The sequence below is a fragment of the Colias croceus genome, chromosome 11 (assembly GCF_905220415.1).
Source record: "Colias croceus chromosome 11, ilColCroc2.1".
NCBI lineage: Eukaryota > Metazoa > Arthropoda > Insecta > Lepidoptera > Pieridae > Colias > Colias croceus.
Window position 1 is genome coordinate 9,684,042 of NC_059547.1, and position 22,656 is coordinate 9,706,697.

Consider the following 22,656-nt stretch of genomic DNA (forward strand, 5'->3'; position numbering starts at 1 on the left):
ATAAGGGTTAGTGAAGCTAGGGGGTCTATAAGAGCAAATTATACTATAATCATTATTCACGGTGAGCACTAAGCAGTTACCTTCTGCCATGACCGGTTCATGACAAGTACTATTCCATTCGCTTCTTACATATGCCACAATGCCGTCGTTTTGGTTGAGGCTATTCCTAGAATAAAACATGTTATAATGCGCTAATAACGGTGGAGAGCTCTCTGCGCTTGTCCAGCATTCGGTAAGCACTATAACATCCAATTGTAAGTCCATTGCACTAATGCAAGCTACAAGATTGTCAAAATTACAATTTATGCTTCTTATGTTCGTAGTAAAAATACAGAAACCGCGTCTCGAATGCAAACCCAGTACATATCGACATTCCGAGTAAGTATCAATATTAACACATGTTATTTTGGTGCTATTTTCAATGTCGGACGCTATATCATTTATTAGGATGTTGAATGTTTAATTTTATTTAGAACTGTCACTAAGTAATTTTCCCACAAAGAATAGCATGCATTCAAGATATTGTCAGAAGCGTTTCGGTAATAAACGAGTCGCGAAGACTGCATATTAGTATTTAATTTAGATGATGAAGTGCGGATATGAAGAAGCGAGACAAAATCTATACTAGAAACGGTATTATTATTCTTGAGATTGTTAAAGATGATAGTATACAAACAAAAACTATACGCCTGGCGTACAGTACAGTAAATACACCACTTGAAGAACATTTGCTCGGGTTTTACACAAAGGCACAATAAAATGTGTTTTGATGAATTATAGCTGAAATATAGATCATAGTATTTGTTACAGATGCAGAGTTTTATTGTAAGTGTGTTTATGAATGTGTTTCTGTAAAGAGTATAGTAATAATTAATGTATTGGAATTTGAATTTAAAATATATAGTTAAACTTAGCTTATTTATATTTAAAGTAATCATAATAATTGATAACAATAGAGCAACAAGGTACACAAAAACTAGTCACATTTTGTTTTTAAGCTGGTTGAGTTGTTCTTCATTTTTAATATAAATATGTGGAGCACCTTCTTTTTTGCGTAAGTAAATCCGGCCATTGGTCATCCAGCAAAAAGCATAACCTTCTGATTTAGCGAATTCCCTCGAGTGATAGAACAAACGTTTATCTAATTGAGTTAGGAAATCCGAAATATACACAGGAATGGGCTGTCCCTCAAAGCCGAAGTGATTAGTGTTTAGTTTCAGACCTCCTGTCTGTCTGTTAAATTTTTTAACTGCTTCTATGACTATGTCTTTAACATTTGTGTCTGGGAACTCCACAATCAAAGTTGACTCCCGTGCTTCCTTTCGGCTTGGTAGACGATAGACATCTCGTATGTTAATATTGGATGATTCTAAACAAAGAGAGTTCAATTGTTGGTGAAAAGAGTTTGTATAAACAAATGTGTATGTCAAATACCTATGTGTCATCTTATAATTTTTCTCTTCCGTCTTTACCCTTCGTACTACGCGCATCGTCTAATAAAGAATCTTAAGTTTATTTAACAATCTTTGCTTTTTCCTGCCCAAAACCCATCAGGTTATGGGCCCAGGACGTTATCTTTGCTCTGTATATAATTATTTTTGAGTTTTGGCAGAATAAAAGTAATTTTATAAATAAACTAAAACGCCCGTCCATACATGTAAAAATGGCGACATCGACATCGGTTTCGACTTTAACTCCTATGGAGAAGTTGAGCGGCATAGAAAACTACAGTAATTGGAAGTTCCAACTGAAAATGCTACTCATTCACGAGGACTTATGGGACGTCGTTTCGGAAGATAAAACTGAAGATGTCAAAGATGCGGCTCATATGAAGAGATCTCAGAAAGCTCTTGCTAAGATCTGTTTGTCAGTAAAGCCCTCGGTTTTTACGCATGTAAGGAACGCAGAGACGGCGCGGGATGCATGGATTAATTTGCAAAAGGCGTACGAAGACAAGGGGTTGTCAAGGAGACTGAGTTTGCTTCGTCTTTTGTTTGCAACAAAATTATGCGAATGTGAAAGCATGGAAGCTTACGTTGCGAAGATTAGCGACCTAAGTCAACAGCTGAACGATATTGGTTCACCTCTGGAAGACGATTTCGTTGCAGTTCTCTTACTGAGTGGCTTGTCTCAAGACTTTGATCCACTCATAATGGCACTTGAAAATTCTAATATCAAGTTGTCGAGTGAAGTGGTCAAAGCGAAGCTCATGCAGGAGAAGCATCGACGTGATGAAAAAGGTGACACGAGTTCAACAGCGTTGGTGGCGGCACGTAAGAAAATCAAATGCTTTAAGTGCAAGAAGCTTGGTCACTTCTCGAGGAACTGTAAATCTGTGAAACCAGTTAAGGCGGAGAGCTCAACAAACCAGTTACTATTGACAGCATTATCAGCTTGTGTGCAGAATGATATATGGTTAATAGACTCTGGTGCGAGTAGTCATATGTGTCATGACAGGAATATACTAAATAACTTTGTTCCTGGTTATGTGTCTGAAGTCAAGGTGGCTAATGGTGAAAAACTATTTACTGCTGGTCGTGGTGATGTAAAAGTAAATTTGAAATTAGGCATCAAAACAATCAGTGAAGTTTATCATGTACCGAATTTAGCTACAAACTTGTTGTCAGTCAGTGCGTTAACTAGGAAGGGTTTTAGAGTTATTTTTAATGAAAAATGTTGTAATATATTCTATGGTAAAAAGCTAGCAGCTACAGCTGTACATAAAAATGGTGTTTATCAATTAGAAACTGCAGAATCTGTTAGAGAGCGTGATCTGTGTGTGGTAGGATGTGGTGGCTGTTCTATGTTTTCAGGGAATAGTGTAGAATCTGCGACTACCAAGGTAAATACAGAAGCTCAAGATTTAGTGCAGAAGAAAGCATCTGAGAGCTGTAAGAAAGAAACTGAGCTGAGTTTCCAGGCGGCTGCTAACTCTGTTACGCAGGAGACATGGCACAGGAGACTAGGACATCTCAATATGAGGAGTATGCATTTGTTAATGAAAGGTATGGCTAGTGGTATTACTTATGATAAATCACAGTTCAGTCAATGTGAAGCTTGTGTTAAGGGGAAGCTTAGCAAATTACCTTTTCCTAAGAAGGCACAAAGTAGGTCAAATGAACTGTTAGGTGTTGTACACAGTGATTTATGCGGGCCTATGCCAGTGAAATCTTTCGGTGGTGCTAGTTACTTCCTCACGTTTATTGATGATTGTAGTAGGAAAACATGGATTTATTTTCTGAAAAATAAGAGTGAAGTTTTCGATAACTTCAAACATTTCAAGGCAATGGTGGAGAACCAAACCAATAGAAAAATAAAATTGTTGAGGACGGATAATGGAGGCGAATATGTCAATTCTATATTCCAGGAATATTTGAAGGATAACGGCATCATTCACCAGACTACCATACCGCACTCGCCTCAGCAGAACGGTGTTGCTGAGCGGGCCAACAGGACAATCGTCGAGAAGGCTCGTAGCATGTTACGAGACGCAGGCTTAGATGGGCAGTTCTGGGCAGAAGCGGTCAATACCGCTGTTTATTTGAAGAACCGGTCCCCTACAAAAGCAGTCTACGGTAGCACGCCAGAGGAAAAATGGACTAATGAGAAGGTGAATCTTAGCCATTTACGTATATTTGGTTGTGTGGTTTATGCCTTGACACAGAATCGTAAGAAATTAGATTCAAAATGTAAACCTTACATTTTTGTAGGATATTGTGAAAATAGTAAGGGTTTTGGGCAGGAAAAAGCAAAGATTGTTAAATCAAGGGATGTTGCTTTCTTTGAAAACAAATTCTATACAAAAAACACTGAAAAATGTGAAAATGGTGATTTTTTCATGATGATAAATAATTTACAGACTGAGAATTTAAACTCAAATGATTCTCATGTTGAAGTGGCACAGTCTGAAAATTCACTATCACCAGAAAAAGGGGAAGAAAATGAGATTGTAACTAATCCCAGAAGACAGTGTATTTTTGAGTTAGATGACTCTGACAGCAGTAGTTCTGTTGATCCTTCCGATGTCACTTACATTCCAGGTGAATCGACACTTGAAGATGCGATGGATACATCGGAATATGACAGTGCGTGTACTGCAATGCTGACCTGCATTGGAGATGAACCAGAGACAGTTCAAGAAGCTCTAGGAGGGGCTGAAGCTGTTCACTGGAAGAAAGCAATGGCTGATGAGTATCAATCATTTATTAAAAATAAATGTTGGACATTAACTGATCCACCTAAAGATCAAAAACCGATTAAGTGCAAGTGGGTTTTTAAGAAAAAGAAAGATCTTGATGGAAATCTAAAGCAGTATAAAGCCAGATTGGTAGCTAAAGGTTTTAAAGGGGTGACAGACGTACGAGTAAGTACGCGAACTTGTGGCTCGACGACCTTTTTCGCTCGTGTGTCACCCCAAGTACGCGTACTTAAAAACCGTCGAGTAAGTTCGTTGACGATCCAACATGTTTGAAATTTTACTCGAAGCCCGCCTTGGCTCGCACGTCTGTCACCGCCGCGAGCCGAGTAAGTACGCGAACTTTAAAACCGCGACTTTAAAGTTCGTACGTCTATCAGCCCTTTTACACAGCGCTATGGAATTGATTACGAGGAAACTTTTTCTCCAGTGGTTCGATATTCCACTATTCGCATATTATTGGCTTTAGCAGCTGAAAAGCAGATGGATATCGATCATTTGGATGTAAGAACTGCTTTTCTAAATGGAGATTTGCAAGAAAAAGTTTTCATGGAACAACCGGAAGGTTATAAAGTAAAAGGCTGTGAGCATAAAGTATATAAATTGCATAAAGCAATTTATGGCCTAAAGCAAGCTTCGAAGTCTTGGTATGAAAAGATAAACCATGTGTTGGTTACAAAACTTTGTTTCAGAAGACTGTCCTCAGAGCCCTGCGTGTATTTTAAATCAAATGGTGAAGAATTAGTCATCATTGGGTTGTATGTGGACGATATATTATTATTTTCAACCAGAAATTCACAAATGAAAGTTGAAATAAAGAAGAAACTCATGCAAGAATTCGAAATGAAGGATTTAGGGCCAGCCAGCCATATACTTGGTATGCGCATCACAAGAAACCAAGATAATATCTATCTTGATCAGTCTAGTTACATAAAGAATGTTTTAGACCGTTTTCATATGACTGACTGTAAGCCAGCTCAAACTCCAATGGAATCGGGATTGAAACTTGTAAAGGCTGATAAAAAGGAGGAGAATTTGGAATATAGAAATTTAATTGGTTGTTTAAATTATATTTCAGTTAGCTCCAGGCCAGACATCGCGCACGCGGTAAGCATGCTGAGCCAGTATAATGATTGTTATGATCAGCGTCATTGGAAGGCCGCGAAACGCGTACTACGGTATTTAAAGGGTACTGTAAACTACAAACTTGTTTTTAGTAGAAGTGGTCTAGACATCAATGGGTATATTGATGCTGACTGGGCTTCGTGTGAGGTCGATCGTAGGTCGTACACTGGGTTTGTGTTTCAAATTGGGAACTGTTCTGTATCGTGGGAAAGTAGAAAACAGCGAACAGTCGCTCTTTCTAGCACAGAAGCAGAATATATGGCTCTATCAGATTCTTGTAAAGAAGCGTTATTCATAAGAACTCTGTTGTATGAATTGTTAGGTAGGCATTGTTCTGTTACGATTTTTAATGATAACCAATCAGCACAAAAATTGTGTAAGAATCCTATGTATCATGCTCGTACGAAACATATAGATGTGCGGCATCATTTTATAAGAGAAGTTGTAAAAGATAATATTGTTAATTTGAATTATTTGTGTACTTCTGAAATGACTGCCGATATTTTAACAAAACCACTTACTAAAGAAAAGCATTATAAGTTTGTAACGTGTTTAGGTTTACAATAAATTTGTTAAATTCTTAAATTGTAAAAACTAAACTTGTTTAATGTTGTACAATAATTATGTACCTACACATTTGTTTAAGGGCCAGTGTTGGTGAAAAGAGTTTGTATAAACAAATGTGTATGTCAAATACCTATGTGTCATCTTATAATTTTTCTCTTCCGTCTTTACCCTTCGTACTACGCGCATCGTCTAATAAAGAATCTTAAGTTTATTTAACAATCTTTGCTTTTTCCTGCCCAAAACCCATCATCAATAAGCTTTTAGCAATTGAGAATAGTTCGTTCTTCTTCTCGTTCGCTTTTTTTGGAATTTTCCTGATTTCAATGCTAGTAATCCTGTTGCTTTTTTCAAGACTGTTCAGCCTTGCATCTATGGTACTAAATCTTATATTAAACTCTTTTGACTCATTTTTAATTATTTTTATTTGGTCGTGCAAGTTTTCGATTTTTTCCGACAAGAAATTTATCGATGACTCGATGTCGTTATTTGTTTTAATCACTGAAGCTATATTTTTATCCATCTCGGCTATAGTTTTTTCTAATTTATCTAGGCGAAGGTTCTGATTTGTTAACATTTTGTTGAACATTTTTTGAAGTAGCTCCTGCATTTCTGACTTAAACATCGCGAATTCATCAATTTCACCTCCAGACAGTCGACGCCGTTTTTCGCATCTTAATGTAACATTCGCTTCTGCGTCATTCCCATCCGAAGACAAATTTAATTGCGGTGCAGATAGCGTTTTAGATGAATTCGGCGGTGAACGATACATGGTACGATCTAGTTAAATATAATTATCGACTGTATCACTAAAAAGTGCGGGTCTTTGCAGGGTAGAACGTAAGGATTAATGTGACGATATTACTGTGCTTCTCTCTTGCTCTTGAAGCGCGCACTATAGCGTTATCTTGCAGCGAGTCGCTACTTGAAGTGTGAGAAAGATACAAAGATGATGTTTACTCACTATTTATCTTCACTGAAGTACAAGTATGCCACGCAACGAGGAGTTCGTATTTGTTTACACTTTATAACTTAACTGTTTGTGTTTAAGTTATGATTTTTTCAATTGATATTAAGAAAGTTTTAATGTTATTACTGTTGTTTATTCGAAATTTGGTAAGCTTTAATTTAAGATTCAAAATTATTTCAACACACGTCCACTCGTCTTGATGTCCGAGGAGGGAAGGAAAAAAAAAGTGGATATAAATTGCACGTAAAAAAGAAAAATTGTAATTAATTGCCTTTTGAATTTTTTTGCCTTATATGTTATACTAAAAAAACTTGTTTGTATTGTTATTTTATTTAAATTCAACTAAGTGAAAGAGTCTATACTCTACCAAAACCCTAACTTAGGTACATTTAAACAATTATTTCATTCAACCATTTATCTATACTACAAAATAGTAGCTTCATTTAAATCAAAGTGTAGAAATTATCAGTCAACCGTTTTTTATAGCGGACGAATAATTCAAATGTCATGCATAACCATTGAGATAATATTACTACGTATGGAGGAGACACCACGAACAAAATCTGTGCGCGGCGCGCGTCAACGCGGGCGCATTTTTTTGCTCTAACTAAGTTTTAAAAATTATTATCTAGTTAGGTACTTACCGATGAAAGGTCATTCCTTTGCACTTTTCCGTATTATTTGTGCAATATCGTAACACACTAAGGCATATTTGATGCGTTTCACTTTAAAACAAATAAAAAATGGGCGTGCAGTTAAGCCATTTGGGTTATGGTGAGCGGAACATATTATGTGATGTAAGCGGTGTCGTCTCCATATTATGTATATCTCAATGTGCATACCATGTTATATCTATCTATTGTTAACTCGGTTGCTTAGTAACGCTTGACAATAACGTACTGAATAGGCTATTTGACAGTATAAAAAATAAATTACTTTTTTGTGTAATCCATATATATATAAGGTTTTTGAAGCGATTTAAATTAATAAATGATATACATAATAACTTATTTATTTATAAATCGTCGAGAAAAAACATCATATTCTTTAAAATTACCACGTGACCGAAAACATCCATGATTGGCTGCATCTGCCATGACGTCACAGCGGCGTAAATAACAAATGATCCCAACGTTTATTCACGTAGTTGCTGAATTTCGCTTTTGGTTTTGTTTCTTGTATAAATTATTTCTTGTGATTCAAGGTGTCTGTAATCAGTTTTGTTCTTTATGTGTTATTTTTGTTTGTCAAGGAACCTAATTTCGAAAAAGCAGACAGTCGAAATCTACCTAAAGTGGACGCTATAATGGTTGGCATGTTCTTTAAAAACAACCCAGATTTTTACGCTCCTCAATAATTGAAAAATGTGAAAACAGCTACGTAAGTTAATATTTCAATCGTCATTCATTACCTTTTTAGTTAAATGTACCTACAAACATGAATCACAATAGCACAATAATTATGAAGTATACATTTTTTAGGTTCCTTTGTTTTTCATTTCAGCCATCCAGTTTATAGGATTGACGTGTTTGTATTGATTATTTTCAATATCAATACAAACACGTCATCATTAATTTATATATATTATCATTATCTTACCTCAAGCAGGTGAGTAATGAGACGATTTATACTATGTATTGCAAATAAAATAAACTGCCTACTATGTATTCAACACCATACTTACATCGAAGTGGTCTTCACAAAAAAATTTAACTGTTTTAATTGATATATATCTATAATCACTTGGATTTCTGCGAGCTAACTGCAACCACTTTCTACGCATTTTTATATCTTTTGGAGCACATATAAATACCTAGTTTGTCAGGGGTTTTAATAGTTGTATTTCTGCATCCAGGAACTACACACCAATAAGAACTCATTTTCTGGTTTTTAAACAGATTAACTTAATTATACTATAATTAAAACAAATACGAACAATAAGTACTAGGAGCAAGTTGATGTTTACGCCGTTGTGACGTCACCATGGTCGCGAGCCGCCATATTCTTCAAAATTTTGTTTTGGCGGCATATTTGAATATCATGTTTTTATTTTCCATTTTCTCAATGAATAACTACTAAAAATTAAGAAACATATTGTGTTTTGTGTGCTCTATAAACGTATCTTAATAATTTGAGACAGTTATCAAAACCTTGTCAAATAGCCTATTCCAAGAACTGCTTGTATTAAAAAGTTGTTTTAGTTGTGAGTATATTTTACAATGGTTCACTCTACATAAACGGAAGTTTTTTGTAGAACTAAGACATTGGTATATTACGCTAAATAACAATAAAATATAACTTTATTTGTCTCTTCACAACAATAGGTAGGTACATTACAAATATATTGACCGAACTTGAATAGAAATAACAGGAGTCATTTAAAAATTAATTACCAAATAACTTGATTGAAACTTAAACATTGGTAATGTTTAAGTTTCATTCAAGTTATTTGGAATTTTCTATTGAACGAAAATGGGCAGAACTTCAGATAGGCTTATAGATAGGTATCTTAAAATTGTAAAAACAATATTATTGAAGTGAAACTTCTTTATCGGGGTTGGAAAAAATTAAGTGTAACATTTTTTCGTTACGCGTGGCGATTTTCCATTACGCGCCATCTTTTTCTTATCCCTACCACGCGTGATTCGACGTATTTCTGTAAAGTTGCATTACGCGGGGGTGAACCTTCAGTTCACCCCCGCGTCCGCGTTAAAATGTAGAAGCCCTTCTGGCTAACATTGAGAAACACCTTACAAAAAAAATACACGCACACATTTTTTTTGACCGATAGTCAAACAAAAAAAACCAACAAGTTAATAGTCATGCTACTTTAAAAAAAAAATTTTTGTTTGGTAAGTTTTTCACTGTGTAAGTGAAAATTAATTACCTATTTGCTTTTGCTGTTACCACTTCGCAACAGAGATACTTGAATAAAATTTTCCTTACTTCGTTGATTAAAAAAGTTGGAAAGCAATGAATATAACTTTCATACACTTAAAATGAATTACATGTTTGTTATATTAAATATTTGTAGAATTTAATATCCTTATCAACAATATGTTTACAAATTGTTGTTTACATTGACAATAGATACTTATTTAGTGTATATTCTACTAGATTTCTGCCCGCGGCTTCGCCCGCGTTTGCAAAGGAAAACCCGCATAGTTCCCGTTCCCGTGGGATTTCCGGGATAAAAACTATCCTATGTGTTAATCCAAGTTACCCTCCATATGTGTGCTAAATTTCATTGTAATCGGTTCAGTAGTTTTTACGTGAAAGAGTAACAAACATCCATACATCCATACATCCATACATCCATACATCCATACAAACTTTCGCCTTTATAATATATGTTAGATATTAGATTAGATGTACTTATGTCTATACTCATTCAGTTCATTGCCATACTAAATACTATTCCTACGTAATAATATAATAATTGCGATAGTAACTCTTTCTGTCTGTATCTTATTCACGCCTAAACATCTGAACTGATTTAGCTGAAATTTGGTTCAAATATAGTTTAAGACCCGTGGCAGGATAGTTTTTATCTCGAAAATGCCATAGAAACTGGAATTTAACTTTTACTACATAAAAATAAATTAAACTCTTATTTTTTATAGCGAGGAAACAAATAGGTTAGGAAAAAAATAGGTTCAAATATAGTTTAAGACCCGTGGCAGGATAGTTTTTCATCTTATACATAATAATATGTGCAATAATTTGCAAAATTAAAATGCAATGCATTTTTTTCGGCATGATTTTGATAATTTTGTATTCTTTTTTTAATTATCTGTAAAATTTAGTATGGTCTCACTATGGTATGGGAGAGATTTTATTCTCTGATCATGATCAATCAATTTTTAATTTTCTTTACAAGCCAATTTTCCTATATTAAGAATTTTAATGAGTCTCCACGGATCCAATCTTAGTCTTCTGTATTATTACTCTCTAAGATTATACCTTAGTCAAGGAACTATAATAAATAAGTAATTATTTGGAAAATCCAAAAGTGCACGACTCATAATGCTAATTTAAGAAAAAAAAAATATATATAATATATATATAGATATACAGTCTTGTAGTTTTCGTTTTTTATTAATTGCAATTAAACCACACTGAATTAATTAATCATTCGCATTCAGTGACCTACAATCGTCGATTAGAATATTTAAAAAAAAAATTTAACTCAAATGATGGATTTTTTCACAAGTTATAGTGTTTTCAGGTTTCACACATGACGGACAGGAAAATTTTTTGACCTATTTCGGTGTTTTTTTCCAATTCTATTGAAGTAAATCAATTTTTAAAAAGTATGGGATTAATCTCCATTAAATTATCTCGACAATAGTATGCAAAATATCTTGATTCCGTGAACTAACAAGGCTATAATAATAAGAATAGCTGCAAAAATGAGGCGAAAAAAATTTTTCGATCGTAAAGCACTCTCTGATGCTTCGCATCGTCGTGCAAAACAAAGAAATAATTTGATTTAATTTTAGTTTCGCTGACTATTGAACACCGCTTTATGACCTTTGATATATTTGCTTCACCAAGTATAAAATATCTCCAATATTTTATACTTGGTGAAGCAAATTCTATATTTGTTTAAGGTTTCTTTGAAAGTTACCAAAACACCTTGAACCACATAATATGTTGATAATTAATCTACGAACTGGTTATTCAATATAATATAAGATCATACTTTATGGTTATATTACTTAGGTATATATTATTTTGAATAAATAACTAAATGTATAATTGAATGAAAAAAAAAACACACCCAATTTCACTAACTACATTGAGACAAGGGTTTTTTAACTCTTTGTTTTAACACATATCTGTGGACCGTCTTAACATATTATAATCCTTAAAAGAAACAATCAAACATCTAAATAACTATACCTATCTTCATCCTCAGAGAAATAATCCAACATATCCAAATAATTATACCTTCAAAAAGCAACACACGTTTTAAAATTTTTATTTTTCACAGAACTAAAATGGTTAAATACCGATCCGGATGTGGTAAAAAGAGCAAAACACGTTATAAATGAAATCGCCAGGACGGAAAAGGCCGCAACTTTGCTGCCGCTAAAGGATTTCAACGAGGTATTTAACTTTAACAATAAAAACGATTAAGACAAAGTGTGATGAGCTTTACTATGTTTCTAGATTGTGTATTTGCAAAATTCCTGGAAAAATCAAGAACTAAGTAGGAATTAGGTCATGGAAGCAGGAAGTGTTTTAAGATTGTTCTGGTCTTTTATTGGATTTTGTATGTTATTGTATTTTTTATTGTGTGTGTGTGTGCGTGTGTTTGTGTGTCAGAATGTTGCATAGTAATATTTAAATAGTAAGATTGTGTTTTTACTTATGCATTTTTATTACGTACCTATACAGGGTGTAATCGTTAAGTGTGCACAGGCGATTATTCCGTAACTATTACAGATATCAAAAAACTTTAAACTGATATCGAAAGTATTTAACCTAATGAGTAAAATGGCCATAATAATTTTTTAAAAATAAAACGAGAAATATCTAAAAAATTAACTTGAAACCCTCCCATACATTTAGTATGAGATACGAATATCCCATGTACATGGGTTGATCCAAAAGTAATGATAATCAATATTAAACAAGGTCATTACAGTTATAATAATTATGTAATTCTCTAGATAGTCTTCTAACTAGAAAATATACTTCAATATTTTTTTTCCTAAACTTAAAAAAAAAACTTTGACTTCATCCACAAAAACCCCTCCACGCGGCCATCACTTCGCTGTCGTCTTAAAATAATTTATTGCTAAGAAAGTGTTTCTTGTGCCGAGGATAGAGATAAAAGTAAATAGGAGCAAGATCTAAAAAATAGGGTAGGTGTTCAAGCATTTGGAATGCCGATTTTTGAATGGCAGCCATCGCAACTGACGCTTTGTGATCTGGTGCGTTGTCTTGGTGAAACAGCGTTCAGGTCCGCAGTTTGCCATGTCTCTTTTCCTTGCTAACCTACCGCAATCTTTTAATTTTGTCTGTTTAGTAAGAGCCCAATAAAGTGGCTACCTTTTTAAAATATTCCACCATAATTATTCCTTCAGCGTCCCAAAAAACTACCGCTTTAATCTAACCTACTGATTTTCACTTTCTTCATCGTCACTTTGGAAGCTCGCATCCAGGACATTGATTGTTTTTTTGGTTTCAGCATAAACAAGGTGAACTCGGGTAACGTCCATGATCACAAAACGTGACAAAAAATTATCCTGATATCATTAAAAATTTAGAAATTTAACTACCTTCTACATGTCGAATCGTTGTTTCTTCTTTCCGTCGGGAAACATTCTGGCACGCACGGTTCACATTCAAATTAATGTAAATAATTGGAAACGTGGTCTGTTGATATGATTTTTTTGTGATTACTTAGTGAATACATGAGCAAGCAAAAAACATTAATTTTATATTTTTATGTGTACAGGAAATACCCAAGTATCATTACTTTTGGATCAACCTAGTACATTTATTATGAAAGATTTTAGCTTTTTCTTTCTTTTTTTGGTTTTCTGCTTTAAATTACTTCGCAAATTTGAAGGGAAGTTCATTTAGAAACTGTAATTAGAGCTCCTCATTGTATTGCACAATGAGGACATCACTTCGAAAATCTGCTATGAATACAAAATGTATGGAAAATAAAATGTATGGGAGCGTTTAATGTAACATTTTTGGATATTTCTCGTTTTATTTTTAAAAATTTATTATGGCCATTTTACTCATTAGGTTAAGTACTTTCGATATCAGTTTAAAGTTTTTTGGTATCTGCAATAGTTACGGAATAATCGCTTGTGCACACTTAACGATTACACCCTGTATACTTACGTATTACTTACGTATCTTTTTCTACATTTTTTATTATGTTGTATTTTTGAAGTGAAACTTCTTTAGGCGCGTTGAGAGTAAAATTTCAAAGTCTTGTCATGGCCATACCGTCACGTCATGTAGTATGGCGACGATTTTGATATCTTTGAATCTTGCTGAAGAAGTTTCACTTCTGACATGTGTGCTCGGCACACACGCTCTTTATTATTTGTAAAAAAGTAAGTAAAGTAAAAAATATTTATTCAAAAATCAAGCATACAATCTCGTTGAACTTATTACAATAAGGCTGTTTAAACAGTAAATATGTAGTATACTCTATACATCATTTGAACTAAGATGCCCACACTAGACTCGTGGCCTGTATTGTGAGCATCAATACAAAATATAAAGAAACAAACAAAACTAGACATGGATGTAAATGAAATGTCGATTTATTAATGTTTTAGGAATAAATTGCAATTCATATATTATTCTTTATGCTTTATTTTATTAGATAAATCTAAAATGAACAAAAAATAAATAAATATCAAAATAATTTTTTATGCATACAAAAACTAAAAAAAAAACATCATTAAACTCATGAAATCTATCTCAAAGTGTACAAAATTTGAATTAAATCTGTCCGTTTATTGGTTACATACAAACATACAGGTGAAGCTAAAAAAGTTATTACCTACATGTGTTAAAAAACGTGTTTCTAGGTTGGACAATTATTCTACGAGTCGCACGATTCCCTCAGCAAGCTCATGGAAGTGTCCTGTCCCGAACTGGACGAACTGGTCCAAATAGTGAGGTCTTGTCCCGGGGTGTATGGGGCTAGGATGACCGGGGGCGGTTTTGGGGGCTGTATGATCGCATTGGTAAGGAAATTTTATTTAAATTGTGATAACAGTATTAGTGAATTGGACGAACTGATCCAAATAGTGAGGTCTTGTCCCGGGGTGTATGGGGCTAGGATGACTGGAGGCGGTTTTGGCGGCTTTATGATCGCATTGGTAAGGAAATTTTACTTAATTTGTGGTCACAGTATTAATGAGTTGGACGAACTGGTCCAAATAGTGAGGTCTTGTCCCGGGGTTTATGGGGCTAGGATGACCGGGGGCGGTTTTGGGGGCTGTATGATCGCATTGGTAAGGAAATTTTATTTAATTTGTGGTCACAGTATTAATGAATTGGACGAACTGGTCCAAATAGTGAGGTCTTGTCCCGGGGTGTATGGGGCTAGGATGACCGGGGGCGGTTTTGGGGGCTGTATGATCGCATTGGTAAGGAAATTTTACCTAATTTGTGGTCACAGTATAAGGGAATTGGACGAACTTGTCCAAATAGTGAGGTCCTGTCCCGGGGTGTATGACTAGGATGACCGGGGCGGTTTTGGGGGCTGTATGATCGCATTGGTAAGGAAATTTTACCTAATTTGTGGTCACAGTATAAGGGAATTGGACGAACTTGTCCAAATAGTGAGGTCCTGTCCCGGGGTGTATGGGGCTAGGATGACCGGGGGCGGTTTTGGGGGCTGTATGATCGCATTGGTAAGGAAATTTTACCTAATTTGTGGTCACAGTATAAGGGAATTGGACGAACTTGTCCAAATAGTGAGGTCCTGTCCCGGGGTGTATGACTAGGATGACCGGGGCGGTTTTGGGGGCTGTATTATCGCGTTGGTAAGGACATTTTATTTAAATTTTTGATAATATAATCTCAACCTACCGTCCTCAAAGATATGAATTATGACTGAATTTTTAATAGTTTATGATATAATTTGTATGTGTTATTAAACCACGAAAATGCAGCACCGAGAAGGCTATTTTAATGTTCCGCTTGCTTCAACTTTTCGTGAGATATCGTATTAAAAGTAGACACGTAAAGAATAAATATTTTAGCTTCATATAAATTGCTTTATAGTACCTACATCTAGTACATCTATGAGTTAATTAAGAAAGTGGCAGTAACTTGTAATTTAATTGATTTAAACAGTTCAATGAAATATAAGTTTTAATTAAAGTAGTTCATTGATATTTAACATTAACATTCATGCATGAATGATATAGATTTTAACTTAATCCTTACTAATATTATAATTTATGCGAAAGTAACTCTGTCTGTCTGTCTGTTACTCAATCACGCCTAAACTACTGAACAAATTTGCATGAAATTTGGTATGGAGATATTTTAATACCCGAGAAAGGACATAGGCTACCTTTTATTGCGAAATATGTACCACGGGCGAAGCCGGGGCGGACTACTAGTAATTACATAAATGGGTAGTGCAATAATAACTATGATAAATAAATTTATATTGTATATAATTTAGTTTTTTTTGTGGCATGGCGTAAAGTTTATTACTTGTTCGTCACTGAGTGTAGGTAATCCGTACCTCTTGGCATAACACGTGTATCGATTATTAACAATTTCTTAGAACTGGCTTTCTTAAATTAATTTAATTTACCTCCTATGGAATCTCTATAGGTAAATATTTATATTTTATAATAAAACTAAATTCATATGTTACCTATTTAGAGAGATTCCTCAACGTATCACATAATATATCGTTCGTTTAGTACAACATTGGATTTATGGAATGTATATTTCATCACGATGAGTATTGCAATTTGCAACATATACATAGTACATACATAGATTGTTAAATTTCCACTATCAGTAAATCCTTTTTTACGATAAAGCTTACATACTAGCACAGACTAATAATAATATACTACGTATACAAATACTAGTATCACTATATTAGAATACGCATAAAAATATCTAAATTGATTCACCTATAATCCGCTGAAAAGCTGACATACAGACAGACGGGATTACGTATGTATTTAAATATTGGATCGGATTCTATATATAACCCGTAAAACTATATTGAAATCGACAACTACGTTTTGCCCGCGGCTTCTCCTGCGTTGTTTAAAAGTTAACAAATTATAATTATACTTACAAGTTGCTTTTGAACCACTATCAATTAATTGTATAAAAACGATGCGTTGTTTTAAAATCTAAGCAGACAGGGAGACGCTGGGAAGCGACTTTGTTTTATAATCTTTATATTATATAAAAATGAATCGCAAAATGTGTTGGTAAGCGCATAACTCGAGAACGGCTGAACCGATTTCGATAATTCTTTTTTTATTATATTCCTTGAAGTACGAGGATGGATCTTATGTAGAGAAAACGTAAACATGTACCACGGGCGAAGCCGGGGCGGACCGCTAGTATTATATATGTATATTTGTTAAGTAAAATAATTTCTTTCAAAAGCAGTGCTTAGAGCTGTTAATGTGAATTACATGCGAAAGGAGACTCATAAAGTTGTGATTGTAATTTTAATAGTAACAGTTACGCGCAAACGAGAAGTTTTAATAACTGCGTTAAAAACAACCGACTTCAAACTTGCACTCGCAAAATTTGCAAATACCTACCGACAAAAATGCTCATAAAATAAAAACTACTGGGCCTATCCGAATAAAATTTTTATGGGACCAATTCGACACCATCCCGCATCGAACAAAAAAAGAATCATGTAAATCGGTTCAGAAACCTCGGAGTAATCGGTGTACATACATAAAAAAAACATACCGGCCGAATTGATAACCTCCTCCTTTTTTTTGAAGTCGGTTAAAAATAAATATGTTAAATTATTATTAAAAATAACTTTGCATATTTGAAGCAATTAATTTCCTGTCAGTAGATACAAGCAAATAAGTATCCACCAACGCGTCTATGGGTATAACAAATACCACTTGACTAACTATGAAAAATATGAATAATATTAAAAGTTATTTTCATATGTTACTTTATACTACGTTCTTGTATATTCTTCTTCTTCTAATGATCTCAGCTTTGTTTCAAATGCTATAAAAAAGAATGAAACTTAAAATTTACAATCGAAATAAATATGATAATTAATACAGTTTTAAAAACTCAAAAATATACTTCATTTCTTGTGATCTAAAATCTAAATAGTCCGTTAAAAGTGGGTCAAAATCAAGTCAAAACGAGATGGTTACGTACAAATAAGTGAAGCTTTAAAAACCGTGTTTAAAAGGTAATTCATGTATTTATGACCGTTAAAATCGTGTGTAACTTCCAAAAGTATTTGGGATCTTTACAATTCTAGATAATATTAAGTTTGTCTGAATTTGACTGACCGGTTGGCTTGGTTGGTAGTGGCCCTGCCATCCAAGCCAGAGGTCGTGGGTTTCGATTCCCACCCGTGGCAAATATTTGTGTGATCAACATAGAATCTTTGCTCTGTGTCTGGGTGTTAAATATCTATATAAGTATTTATTTAAAATTATATATGTATGTTTATCAGCCATCTGATTTCCATAACACAAGCGAAAGCTTAGTATGGGATCAGATCGTGCCGTGTGAGAAAATAGTCCTGAATATTTATTTATTTATATAATAAAATTTATATAATAAAAATTCTCTTCATAGCTTTTGACATGTTCGATGTGTCTTTTTGAAATGTTCATCACGTATTAAGGGTCGATAACTTTGCCTTTATATTCTTTCCGGGATCTCTTAGGATAACATCATTTTATTGCGTTTTCTATTTTTAGATTTAAAAGGAAATGTTACTAAAAATAAAATGCAGTTCGCTTGTTAGGTTATCCGAGCGTACTTAAGGTTGTTTTTTATTACTTACTAGTGGTCCGCCCCGGCTTCGCCCGTGGTACATATTTCGTAATGAAAGGTAGCCTATGTTCTTTCTCAGGGTCTAAAAATTCTCTGTGCCAAATTTTATCAAAATCGGTTGAGTGGTTTAAGCGGGAAAGCGTAACAGAGAGACAGACAGAGTTCCTTTCGCATTTATAATATAGGAGGATTGGGATTTTGATTTATTATTCAAAACATAGAAATTTAAAATTTTCTTAATATGGAGTGGAGAAATAACAATTCAGGAAGTAAATTAAAATTGTTTAAGTTTACTTTTAAAGAGGCTTAAGTACAATACATTAAAATATTTTTTTTCAATACGTACAAACCAACAAAACGCTAGTTGCAATATTATGTAATAATAGCGTAGCGCTGCTACGTAATGCAACGAAATCTCTACAAACTTCGTAGCTTCAGTGTTTTATCGTAAGCTGTTCTAAATACTTAGTTCAAAATTTGTAAGAAAAGCTTAAAATAGGAAAACATCTGTATTATCTAACTTATCGATTTCTATAATAAAGCAGAAAAAATATGATCACGATAATAGATTTTGGAATATCTATATAAACTAGCTTTCCGCCTGCGGCTTCGCCCGCGTTTTCAAAGAAAAATCCGCATAGTTCCCGTTCCCGTGGGATTTCCGGGTTAAACCTAGCCTCTGTTACTCGTGGATAATGTAGCTTTCAAATGGTGAAAGAATTTTTAAAATCGGCCCAGTAGTTTATGAGCCTATTCATTACAATCAAACAAACAAACAAAGTTTTCCTCTTTATAATATTAGTGTAGAAAAGCATACGTGCTTAATTTATAATCTCCTTTACTAAGTTTTTTCATCGAATAATATGTTAAAAGCATATTTTTATCGAAGGAAAAGTCAAACAATGACAATGATGATTATTGTGGATTATTGCTTATCATGAAAATTGAAAAACAAAAATAATTAAATTCTATAAAAGACTAGCTGTGCTCCGCGGTTTTACCTGGATTGGTTTGCTCCTATTGTTCTAAGTGTTATGATATATAGCTGATGATAATATATAGCCTTTCTCAATAAATGGGCTATCGAACACTGAAATAAATTTTCAAATCGGACCATTGGCTCCTAAGATTAGCGCGTTCAAACAAACAAACTCTTCAGCTTTATAATAATAAATTAGAATGGAAAAGAAAAGAGAAAAGACAATAACAATAAAGTCCATTTTCGCTTCTCAATTCACAACTTTGCCCACTTACACAATCAAATTTTGCCCACTTAGATCTACTTGTTTAAACTCTTTTTAATTCAAAATATTATTCATATCGATTCCTTACTTTGACTAGTATATTATTATTAGTCTGAGCTTTGACCTATTAATTAATATGTACCGACAACGTTACATTTTTTGTTTTTATACATTAATCATCTTTCCCCTTGCGTTAAGTCAGGCGTGAGGGCCAATATTATCTTGTCGTTTAGGATTTTTTCCAATCCCTTCAAACAAAATTTTACATGTTAAAAGTTAGGGGGTAGGGTTTTGCTTTAATCGACTGCCTCCTAGGTTCAGTGGTTGACGCGTGAGCGTAGATCCGAAGTGTCCTGAGTTCGATTCCCGGTGGAGACGAAGAAAAAGACGCAAAAGACGCGCTCCACGACCGCGACCACGACCGACCACGCTCGCTGTAAAGTGTTCGAAACATCGGGAAAATAATATAATGAATAAATCGCGTTTAAAATCCGTTAAAGTCTTTAATTTCTAGCTGGTTTAACGCTGCCCAAAAAGAGTGCCCGTTACTTTTTAGTACAATCTATAGAACCAGAGTTAACAATACAAAGTATAAATAATATAGAATCTATAGACACATTTTTTCTCTTCTTTATGAAATTTAGATCTAAAGACACTTTTCCCGCTAAATTTAAACTAAAAATTCATACACTCGAAAATCATATCCCTATTTCTAGGTGAAATCTTCATATATTTTATGTTATGTATTCATATTACATCTTTTTACAGGCACGAAAGGACTCTGTTGATGAAATAAAGAAGAAAGTATTGTCACAATACAAAGGGAAGCCAACTTTCTTTACTTGCAATCCGAGCGATGGTGCGAAGGTCTTACAAGTGTGATGTTATAGAATAAATTGTTGTTTTGTTACTATATTTGTTTTATTTTACACCTCATATATTATATAGAAAACACATATTAGCTGATGAACTAATTGTTCACTTATGACTGGAATAAGTTAGTTTATTTACTTGATTTAAAAATTTACAAAGTAAAGACTGTATTTTTTCCGTATTGGAGATTAGTAACAAACACTGTGACACGAGAATTTTAATTCATAAACATACAGTATAAAAACTAAATAATTAAATAAAAAAAGTGTGCATGTACTAGTGTACACACGTAAGAAGTGAAACTTCTTTATGACTTTATTTTTCAAAAAATAATTTACTACTTATAGTATGCAACTTTACAGAAAAACGTCGAATCACGCGTGGTAGGGATAAGAAAAAGATGGCGTGTAACGGAAAGATGTCACGCGTAACGAGAAAATGTTACACTAAATTTTTTTCCAACCCCGATAAATAAGTTTCACTTCAATAAATAAATAAAATATTTATTGATAATAATAATTATTATTAAGGGTTACCCTCATAGGAGGCCCGTGTCCCAGCAGTGGGAACGTATAATATGGGCTGATGATGATGATGATTAAGGGTTCGTTTTCACATTCTTCATTCGACCCGCAAGGGAGTGGAACATGCTTCCTGAATCTGTGTTCCCCGACGAGTACAATATGGGGGTCTTCAAGCATAGAGTGAACGGTAACCTACTTAGGAAGTGCGTACCATTTTAGACCACATCTTAGCTTTCTATCAGGCGAGATTGGGATTTCCGGGTTAAAACTATTAAAACGTCGGAAAAAACCAAGAAAAAAGTTCAAAGAGAATTCATAAGGGAACGAAATACATGACCTTCATCTTATAAAGATTTTTATATACCAAAAGATATATTAAAAGTATAAAGGACTCTACCCATTACAACGTATCATATTATGACCGTAATAGGAACGTGTAAGGATCAGAAAGTAACTTCTATGTCAACTAGAGCTATAAGCAATTACTTTACTACTAGCCGTATGTATGGACAACTAGCTTTCCGCATAGTTGATAATAAACCCCTATACTGCATAGTTCTCGTAGGTTTTCCGGGATAAAACCTATCATATGTGTTTTCAAGATCAAATGAAATGTGTGTGCCAAATTTCATGAAAATCAGTTCCGCAGTTTTTGCGTGAAGGAGTAACACAAACAAACATGCAAACTTTCACATCACTACATAGTATAAAACAACGTCGCTTTCTCTGTCCCTTTGTATGTTTAAATCTTTAAAACAACGCAACGGATTTTGATGCGTTTTTTATTAGATAGAGTGATTCAAGAGGAAGGTTTTAGTATATAATTTATTAGGTTTTAGACAAAGCGGACGAAGCCGCAGGCGGTAAGCTAGTTTATAATATTATATTTATGTAGTATGATTATTGAAGCTCCGTGCACGCCACGTGACGCTGCTGATACGTGACGGTACGATCTAGACATAGTCTCTTTCCGTACAATTTTTTGCCTGACACCTTCCTCTTACGGTCATAGTATGTGATACGTATATGATACGTTGTAATGGGTGTAGTCCTTTATGAGTTTAAAAAGAGGATTATTAAAATAAAGCACGTTGTTACTAGACTATAAATGGCCTGTCGTGTTCATAGCTGCTATGAATGAACAGTCATTACTTATTAAGGTTAAAAATAACATTTTTTCTCTGTTAAATAAATAGTTACACGTGGTGAAACTTATATAAGAGTATAGATAGCATGTTTAAGATTACGTTATATTTTTAGTAAGATAATTGTATTTAGTTGCTATCTGACTACGACAAAGTTGTATTGAGGGTTTTGGATGAATTGATGTCTGTACGTTCATTTCTATTATTCTAGAATACCTTATTTCTAATAAGTCAGAAATTTATAAATTAACTACAAGAAGGCTTGTAGCTTGAAGCTGTAGGTAATGTCACGCCATGCTAAATAACGTGCTATTTCTAGATATCTTATAATATAAAAATGAATCGCAAAATGTGTTGGTAAGCGCATAACTCGAGAACGGCTGAACCGATTTCGATAATTCTTTTTTTATTATATTCCTTGAAGTACGAGGATGGTTCTTATGTAGAGAAAACGTAAATATGTACCACGGGCGAAGCCGGGGCGGACCGCTAAATT

General features: G+C 34.0%; 2 protein-coding genes across 2 annotated transcripts in view; one reads left to right on the top strand and one right to left on the bottom strand.

The window, feature by feature from the left end:
* LOC123695762 (galactokinase-like) overlaps positions 1–20,528 on the top strand; it is a 43,821-nt gene extending 23,293 nt beyond the window's left edge. The window contains exons 7-9 of the mRNA XM_045641683.1: positions 11,851–11,966; positions 14,423–14,581; positions 20,387–20,528. Of these exons, the coding sequence (XP_045497639.1) occupies positions 11,851–11,966; positions 14,423–14,581; positions 20,387–20,500 (389 nt within the window). The 3' untranslated portion in view covers positions 20,501–20,528. The remainder of the gene's footprint in view (positions 1–11,850; positions 11,967–14,422; positions 14,582–20,386) is intronic.
* Positions 816–7,054, bottom strand: LOC123695763. Its single transcript, XM_045641684.1, has 2 exons — positions 6,142–7,054; positions 816–1,389 (listed from the first exon to the last, which is right to left on the bottom strand). Exons 1-2 carry the CDS (start codon positions 6,654–6,656, stop codon positions 981–983), a joined length of 924 nt encoding a protein of 307 aa, XP_045497640.1. The 5' UTR covers positions 6,657–7,054; the 3' UTR covers positions 816–980.
* Positions 20,529–22,656: the final 2,128 nt, after the last annotated feature.